Source organism: Merops nubicus, unplaced genomic scaffold (genome assembly GCF_000691845.1).
Source record: "Merops nubicus isolate BGI_N331 unplaced genomic scaffold, ASM69184v1 scaffold29230, whole genome shotgun sequence".
NCBI classification, from domain to species: Eukaryota; Metazoa; Chordata; class Aves; order Coraciiformes; family Meropidae; genus Merops; species Merops nubicus.
This window is the reverse complement of record NW_008581424.1, coordinates 1-9,195: the sequence shown is the minus strand read 5'-3', so window position 1 is coordinate 9,195 and position 9,195 is coordinate 1. Positions and strand designations below refer to the sequence as shown.

The following is a 9,195-nucleotide window of genomic DNA, read 5'->3' as shown; positions in this document are numbered from 1 at the left end:
CTGGTGTACACTGGCAGGAAAGGCAGGGGGAAAAGCGGGAGCTGGAGATGGTGTCGGAGAGCAGGGCATTAGCTGACTTGTGCATGCTCCCCTTGCCCAAGTAGGAAGGCTGGCTCCTGGAGTTTGCAAGCCTTCCCCGAATTTGGGAGCTTTGGGGCTCAAGTGGGTCATAAAGTGGGAATGGGAAGAGTTGAGATAACAACCAAGACTTTGAGGAGAAGAGCCAGGCTGGGAAGAACTCCAGCGAGCTGGGACTGATCCTCAGGTGCCATAAACAGGTATCTGAGAGCTGAGATTGTGGGCTGGGGGAATAGACTGCTTGACTAGAGGTAACCTGGACTGCCCCAAACTACTACTTTTCAGAACTTTACAGCTGGAGAGGGGTCAGTAGGTGGGAAGGGAGACAGAGGGTGGACTGTGGATGTGCCAATGATGGGATTGTTCCTGGGGTGAGCAGGATTCTAAATAAAGCTGAGGAGGTGAGAAGAAGGGGGTTTCTCTCTTGCTGTTGCAGGTTGTTTGACTTGGACCCTGACCTACTGCCCCTTTTCCAGTACAACTGTAAGCAGTTTGCCAGCCCTCAGGAGTGCCTCTCCGCCCCTGAGTTCCTGGATCACATCAGGAAGGTGAGAGAGGGGCTTGAGCAGAGCCTCCATGGAGGAGGAAGCCCTAAGGCAATGGCTTGGGACTGAGGAGTGTCTGCCTGGGGAGTGCATAGGAGGTCTCCTCCTGAGATGGTGACTGCAGGGGGTTACTCGTGCTACCAGAAGGTGCTGTTGCCAAGATGAAGTGTCCTACAACAGTGGGGATGGGATGAGCTTGTGGGTTGTGATGGGTAAGAAGAACCATGCTGATTACCATGCCCTCATTTGGCTGCCTTTTTTGAGTGTACTATAGTAGAAGCATAGAGGCTTCTACTGTAGAAGCACCACAGTGAGCTCACTTCTGTCCAGACAAGGACTGAAGCCCTCTGCCTGGCTGCAGGCTGACCAGGAGTTGGCACAGAGCTGGGCAGCAGGCCAGGCTCGCATGGACCCACTCCTGTGGTAGGGCTGTTGGTGCAGCTGCAGAGCCAGAAGGGCCACAGCATCTCTTGGATAGCCTCTGGGGGATTGCTGCAATATGCATTCGCCTCCCCTGGAAATAAGGAGAGGAGCAATGCTGATGTCACCTGGAGAAGTTCATGCATGGACAGAGTTATGCCCAGTGCAGCAGAGACCCTTTCCTGAGCCCTGAAGAGTGACCATGCCAGGGCAGAGCAGAGCCTTGGCTTGCAGATGCCTTCATAAACCATCTGGTTCCATCTTTAAACCAGTTTGGTGCCTTGCTTGTCTGTCTGTTCCTCATAAGAGGCTGTTTCAGGGCTGTGTTCCTCTGGTAGCTGCAAGCTTTTTGTTATTTTCCAGCCTCTGTTTATTGGCAAAGTTAAGTCCATTTTTACTTCTGTTATTGCCTTGAGCTGAAATAGCTCTTTGCTCTTGTTAGAGATAATTTCCCTGTTGAAATTATAGAGCACAATTCTATCACCTCTTGCCTTTGCCAAGCTAACCATGCCCTGGCTTTAATCTCTTGTTCCAATTTTGTGTGTCTGTTCCCTCCATCCCTTATTAACCCTTCTCTGTCCTGTTTCCATTTGACTCTTAATGCTCCGGGGAGGCCACAGTGGTACATGCTTTACTAGACCAGGCGTCTTGGGTGTACTATCCACCCCATCTCCTCAGACTACCTTGGCTGATCTTAGAATTGGAGTTGCCTTATTCACAATTGCACCATGTTGGCAACTTCTAGTTGTGAACTCTAGTCCTGGCCACTTCTAGGGCTCTCCTGCAGTTGTCCTGGGGTCCTAAGAGCCGTAATGACTGCATCAACATTAGATTTTAGCTTAACTGCTCTGCTGTAGGGCTGTTTGCCCCCTCCGAGACAGGGAGGTCAGCAGTGCTGCTCGCTGTGGGACCTCTGGCAGTGTCCCGTGGAAGGGTGTGGTGTCTGCTGCTGCCAGCAGGTCTCGCTGGCCTGACACAAAGGTCGCAGCAGAGCAAAGGAAAGCTCAAAGGGCATCTGCTGGGCTGAGAAGGGTGAAGCAGGGGGATCAGACTGTTTCTCTGGGAGGGCACCAGCATCTTGCCACTCTGCCTCTGTGCTCCTGCAGGTGATGCTGGTAATTGATGCTGCTGTGAGCCACCTGGAGAACTTGTCCTGCCTGGAAGAGTATCTCTGCAACCTCGGCAAGAAGCACCAGGCAGTCGGTGTGAAGGTCGAGTCTTTCTCGGTGAGGTATCCTGTCTGGTGCCACTGTGGCTGTGTTTGTGCCCTGCGTGCAGCCCCTGGCTCTCCCCGTCCCGCTGCGCCCACCTCTGGGTTCAGCTGGCGGGAGAGGAAGCTGCTGGCTCAGGGCAGTCCCCAAGCTGCTGATACCTGCATAGTGACATTGGCTCAGTCGCAGAAACCCTTGAGCTCACCTCATTTTCTGTCCTCCCCCAGTGAGCCCAGGGAGAAAGGAGAGAGGGGAGCAAAGGTATTTTCCCTGTTTGAAGAGAGACACAGCTTGGGGCACTGCAGTCTCTCCTGTGGCACAGGGCTGCAGGCTCAGCATTTGCCCTGGATCACTGCATCAAGTGCTCTGAGCAAACTTCACCATGCCTGGGAAAGGGAGCATCCATCCCTCTGTGTCTGCACTGGGATAGCATTGCTGCACCTCAGCCCCTGCTTCCTTTGTGGCCATAAGACCAGAGCATCCTCCTTGTTAAATCCTGCTTACTCCTCTCATGTTACCAAGCACGGACAGAGGTGGCGAATAACGCAGCAGGGAAGGGCGGGTTGAAGGAAAGGTTTCTAACCAGCCTATGGCTCCCTCCTGATACCACTAGCTTTGGTCTTCTTCAGAGGGAGCAGGGTCCCCTTTGCTTGGTGTAGGGACCCCTACCAGCCCTGCACCTGGCATGTGGATGCTCCTGAATAGGGTTGCTAACAGCTCGTTGAGGATCAGTGCCCTGTGGAGAGGGATGAGAAGCACAGAGGCAGGGCCTGAGCATCCAGCCTGGGGTCTGACCCACTCCCCTGACATCCGCTGCTGTGCCAGGGGACTGGCGACCTGCACCTGGGAGCCACAGAGGATGGACACATACCTCTCCCCTGGCGTTACATATGTTGTGGTGTCAGCCCTTGCTCCCTTCTTGCACTCCCTGCTCACCCAGGGCTTGGGGTGAGGGCCAGCCCAGGGCAGGGAAAGGGGATGGCATGGGCTAGCTCTAGGGCCCTTCTAAGCAGCCAGGGCTAGGGTGGCCTGGCTCCGCTGGTGGAGGATGAGAAGTCCAAAGAGGTGGTGAAATGAAAGAAGGGGCTACGTGTTGTCCGCTGGTGCTGAGCCTGACGCCTGCGTGTTTGGTCTGCAGACCGTCGGTGAGTCCTTGCTGTACATGCTGGAGAAATGCCTTGGCACTGCCTTCAGCCCAGATGTGCGGGAGGCTTGGGGCAGACTCTACAGCGCTGTGGTGGAAGCCATGCGGCGCGGCTGGGAGACCGTCCCGGAAGGGGACTAGATCCTGCCGGCCATCCCCACCCCTGACCACACGGCGCTCCTGGGCAGGGGGAACACTCATGCGATGCTCTCCGCCTCTCTCTGCCTCTGTGTTTCTCTGTGCACCAGCCCACCACTGTCTCCTCCAGTCACGTGTGCTTTGGGGCTCTCCCCGTGGTGCTGCCTCGCTTCGACACGGCCCCGTCTCTGCCTCTGGGGGCTGGCAGGGTGAGTCTCTGCCGCGGAGCCTGGGCGGGCCCCAGCACAGGTACACCGCCCTGCCCGAGCTCCTCCGGGCTAGCTGGAGCACCAACACCCACGTACCTACTACCGTTTTGTGCTGGCCCATCTGCCCTCTTCTGGCACCCCCCGGTTAGATGACAGCTAGTGTGAGCCTCTCAGGTGTATTTGCCCGAAATCCTCTTTGCCATGCTCAAGACCTGCCGGGTCTGGCACTGCTCCCTCCTCCGGTGCTGCTGTGGGAGTGGCAGATTCGGCTCCCTGCCGGGACAGGGGCAGCAGAGGTGGGAGCTGGCTGTGCCGCACGGCCGTCCTACCCAAACCTTCCAGGGCGCTTTCCCCCCTTTTCCTTTGCCAACGTGTCACAACCGGATGGTTAATCCTGGTGCTCTCTTCTGCCTTGCCTATCCCCTGGGTGGGTTCTGTGGCTTTTCCTTGTGTCAGGTTGGTCACAGCTCAGTGTGTTTCCTAGGGATGCTTCAAGCAGTGGGGTCATGTTAATCCCAAGGTGAGGCTGCTTTTAGCAGGACTGGGCTGCCAGCTGAAAGGCTTTGTGTTAGTTTGGCCGATTGGTTAACCACAGAGTCAGCTGAAATGCAGGAGGGGTGGTGACTCTTTAACTGCTTTGTGTTATGAGGAATAAAGTAAATAGAAGGAAAAGTTGTCTTAAAATAAAAATTAAGGTTACAGTCATATCATGGCAACAGCTTCCAGAAGTCATTCTGGCTCTTGGTCAGGGGAAGCATTGCTGGGATTTTTCTGATGATGCTGTCAGGACCCGGAGCACTTCCCAGCTGCACACTGTGCCCATCTGCAGAGCTCCTCAGCCTTTAGTAATCTCTCCCAGCCATGTTCGAGACACAGCCACTTTGGAGCAGAGGCACCCAGTTAGGTGCATGCAGCAGTGCTGTGTCAGGACAGGAGTGAGAAGACAGCATCTGCCAGAAGAAATCCCAGGAAATGGCTGAAAGGAAGCATGTGAGGACTCTGAGGGGACCTGGACATGAGCACTTTGAAGAAGAGGTCATCTTTATGGGGAAGTCATTTTGGGACAGGCAGAACCACACTTCCAGCCTCCAGTAGCCCTAGGGGAAGGACATGGAGCAAGTGTTCAGTTACAGGCAGTGCTCTTTCTTGTTGCATCTTCAGGGCAGGAAGCCCCTGGTGTTGAGGGCTGAGATGGTCCTGTTCTAGACATGATACTCCTGTACTCAGTTGTCCTCCGCTCTGAGGCAGGAGAGTGCTGCCCACTCCTCACAGCTGCTACTAGGTGCTCCTAGCCACAGCCATGGAGGGTATGATGGAGAGCCTTGTGAGATGGGCTCTCCTTCTCTATCACCAATCCATGGTGATAGAGGTGGCCATGGGCTTCCAGGAAGCAAGGAGCCCTCCAGCTGTGTTTGGGAAGGGAGCTGAGGGGGTGTTGTGTTACAGGTGGTGAACATCCCTATGTAAGATGCTCTTCTGTCTTCCCTGTGGTACCAGGCTCTGCTCCTGCAGTCTGGCAGCATGGTGTTGTGTATCCTGGCCCATGGCTCTCTCCATCAGCTGGGTCAGGTGAGATACTGCCCATTCTTCTGCCAGGCAATGAGGAATGGAAGAGCCAGGACTGGGGGGAGACAGTAGCTGTGGTGGCATGGTATGGGGCAGGAGGGTTTGGAATGGGGATGTCCTCTTTGCAACCCTTTTCTGGAGCATCAGCCTTCAGCATCACAGGGGGGACCCTCTGGCTCTGTGGGAACAAATAGGCATCTGTGTGATGGGTGGGCTGTGTGTATTACTGCCTCAAACCATCCCTGCTCAGTCAAGCTTTCCCAGCTCCTTCACTTCTCTTCTGCACCACCCCTGTTTTGTGTAACTCCCAAGAGAACTGAACCAGTCTGTGTGCCTCTCATACCCAGCTGTACTGTTTATTAAAGAAGAGTGAGTCTCAGCCCTTTTTGCTGCCTTATGTTTATTTTAATATAAAAGGCCCAAGCAATATCCACCCCCAAAAAAAAAAATATGAGAGGGGGGTTTACTGGTTTCTTGTTGGCTCTAGCTTTGGTGATACTGGTCACTGGGAGTGTGTCTGTAGTCCAGCTCACCAGATGGGAGAAGGTGTCCAGCACCGACTGTGTGTTGGGAGCTGTAGTGCACTGTAATTGAATGGGTGAACAGAGGAGGGGCGAGCAAAGGCATCCTGCTGCTGATCGCTCATTACCCTTCAAATTTAACAATCCCTAATCGAATTAGAGCTTTAAGCAATTAGCCTAAAAATCCCTTTTCTGTTGTTCAGCTGCTGCTTTTGTTCTTTGAGCTAGGCACTGGCTTGCCTGCTGCTGGTCACTCGCTGCTGGTTGCCTGCAGCAGCAGGGCACAGCCTCGCAGGGAAGTCCTGCCCAGCTCTGTGCAGCATCCACCCTGCCAGCTGGACTGCTAGGCCACACAGCACCCTTGTCCCAGGGAGCAGCTGGTGGGGATGCAGGAGGTCCTGGCTCCCCCTTCCCAAGGCAAGTTCTGGCTTTGATCTGGGTTTCCAGCCCTGGGAGAGTTGGGCACTTGGCACTGAAGAAGGTCGGTCCCTCGAGTAGGGGAGCCACTGAGGGTCTGTAACAGCATCTCCTTAAGGCTGGAAATCCCAGCCCTGCCACAGGAGGGCACAGTGAGCATCCTGGGAAAGCCATACTGCTCTACTTGGAGCAATGTTTAGGATGGGTCATGTTAGAATCATAGGAAGACTGAGCTGAAGAAGTCGTTGAGAACCTCAGCCTTCTCCAGGTCACTTGAGACCATTTCACCTGTTTCTCTCCTGAGGGGGCCCACACCTTCCCTAGTCTTCTTTTTACCATTAATATACCTGTAGAAATTCTTGATGTTCCCTTTGACCTCCCTAGCTAGATTCAACTCAAACTGTGCCTTGGCTTTCCTGACCAGATCTCTTACTGCTCGGGCAGCTTCCTTATATACCCCCACTCTAGCTGTCCTTTCTTCCATCCCTTGTATAGCTTCCTTTTGCGTGATAAAGTGTCCAGGAGCTCCTTGCTCATCCAGGCAGGCCTCCTAGCGTTCTGCAGGGCAAGATGTGACAGGCTGTGAAGGGCAAGGAGAGCAGCAGAAATCTGAATGCAAAGAAAACCTCCATGTGGTTCATTGCTAAAGTACATTTTCCGTCTCTTTCTGGCCCAGAGCAGAGCTGCCAGCATCAGGTCTGGTGCTGAGAGCCCAACCCCAGAGCTGTGGGGAAGGGCCAGCAGCACACCCATCTTTGCCTCCCTTCACTAGCATGGAGGTTTTCCATGCCTCCTACCAGCCACCCCTTTGGCTCCAGGCCACCTTCCTGCCCCCTCCAGGCAGTATGTGCCCCTTTGGTGCTGTCCTGAGCAAGCCCTGCTTGTGGGGTGAGTGCTGGCAGAGGATGGGCAAGGGAGGCATATGCTTGTCCCAAGGCTGCACCCCTTCCCCCATGTTGAGGATAGTGCCAAGGGCTGTGCCACGCTTTCCAAGGGGACATGATGGTGTGTTCCCCCACTCCTCCTCCTTTGCTGCTTCTGCTCACTTGCTAGGGTTTGCATTTGTGGGGACTATGGTGGGCAGAAAGGCACCTGGAGGTGGAGAGGTAAAGTGCTGGGGTTTGAACCCCAAGCCCCAAATTAAGGTTGACATATGGGTGATTCCCACAGCCCTTCATACAGAGGTGGTGAGTTTGCCTTATAGCTTCCCCCCAGGGTGCGGCCGGCCCTGCAGGGAGACCCATAAGGGAAATGAGCCCCAGGGGTCCCGCAGTGAGTTGACAAAGGTCAGGTGTCTGCTTGGGGATAAAAGCTGGGACCACTGGCAGGGAGTCAGGAGTGTCTGTCTGTGAAGGGGATGCACTTCACAGAGCTTCCTGGTTGGGCAAGGACCTCCTGACTCTCCTGGAACTGGGCCCCGTTCAGGTTGGACCTTTGCAAACACGGGCTAGGGGAAATACGTGGCTGCCTTTATCTTATGTGATTAACTTGTTGACTTGGTTGTCTCCCATTCCATCTATGGGAGACTTCAGTTCTTTATTTGTTCCACCTACTGTTGGTCATGCAGTATAGTTGTTGGGGTTGCTGGGGGTAATGTCAACTGCTTGTGAACTAGACATATTTGTACCCCCGGCAATCAACCACGTAGTGGGCTTTCTATATTCAATACAGTCAAGTTACTGGTTGGTCTTCCTGCTGGCTGTGTCATTTATGCTGGGCCTAGTAATTGGCAAAACAAGAGGTAGCCAAGCAGTCTCCTCACCACTGAAACCTCTGCGGAATATCTTCAGGAAGGGTCAAAAGAAGCCCACAGGAAAGGGGCAGGGATACTTCCACACGCTCCAACAGCAAGGGTTCCCCCTCTCCTGGTGCCGGGCAGGACGCGTGGGGGTGAGGACATCAGGCAGCAGGTGGGTGAAGTCGTTTTATTCAAGGCACAGTCATAGCAATAAATCACGAGAAGGTACAGACCTCTGGCACATTCCTACAGTGGGGCAGCCAAGGGCCATCAGACCAGCAGCCCGAGCTCCTCAGGATGCGGTGCCGCTCGCAGGCACTTGCTTCCACCCGGAGAGAGGCCACCAGCATCCCCCCCTCCAGCTGGGCTGCCCCCAGAGTGGGCAGTGAGGGCAGCAGCTCAGCTGCGGGCAGCCCTGGGGGCACCCGCACAGGAGCCGTGAGCCCCCCCAACCCCAGAGTGCTTTCTGGGGCTGGGAGGGAGTGGCTGAGCTCAAGGCTCTCTCGAGGCAACTGCTCGGTGGCTAGCGTGCAGCAGCCATCCCCTGAGCACCCAGGAGCGTGGGTGGGCCACGGGGTTGCCAGCGGGCTGAGCTGAGACCCATCAGCCCACGGGGAACTCCCAGGGCTCACTGGAGTCCAACAGTGACCTACAGCTCGCTGCTGGGCTGCCTTCCCAAACCTCCCTCCCCAGGACTGGCACACTGTGCCTGACCCCCAGTGGCACCACTAATACCAAGTAGTGCCACGGCCCCGCACCTGCCTTTGCATTGCAGTCCTCCCCCGGCAGCAGCCCCGGTGCCGGCAGGGCTGCGTCCTCATCCCCTCCCTCCCTGCTCGGCCCTGAACGGCGGCGGCTAGAATCGCTCTGAAGCCAGCAGGAAAATCAGCCCCAAGGCCAAAGCAGGGCCAGGCGGGAAGCCAGCATGCCCAGGTGCACTAGCCTGGTGGGAGAGGGGCCAAGCAGGGTAAGGATCTGCCCTTGTCCTCAGGAGTCTCCCTGGCTGCTGTGGACCATCTGGAAAACCCCAGGGCTGCTGCCTGGACAGAACCCAGCCCGTTTACACTGACCACAACAGGACCCGCTCTCACGAGGTCGTGCGCCTCCTGGGGGAGCATCCCATGGCTGCAGCTTGTGGGTGAGGGCAGGATGTGGTGGACCAGGACCCAGAAGCTGGGGTCCTGCCAGACACACACCCCACCTCCACC

The 9,195-nt window shown here is 55.6% G+C and overlaps 1 protein-coding gene across 1 annotated transcript; it reads left to right on the top strand.

The window, feature by feature from the left end:
- Window positions 1-457: 457 nt before the first annotated feature.
- NGB (neuroglobin) lies at window positions 458-3,539 on the top strand (the record flags this gene model as incomplete). The annotated part of the gene is made up of 3 exons (XM_008949951.1): window positions 458-626; window positions 2,150-2,269; window positions 3,393-3,539. Coding segments are annotated over 3 exons (436 nt in total), but the record flags the coding sequence as incomplete, so codon positions are not given.
- Window positions 3,540-9,195: the final 5,656 nt, after the last annotated feature.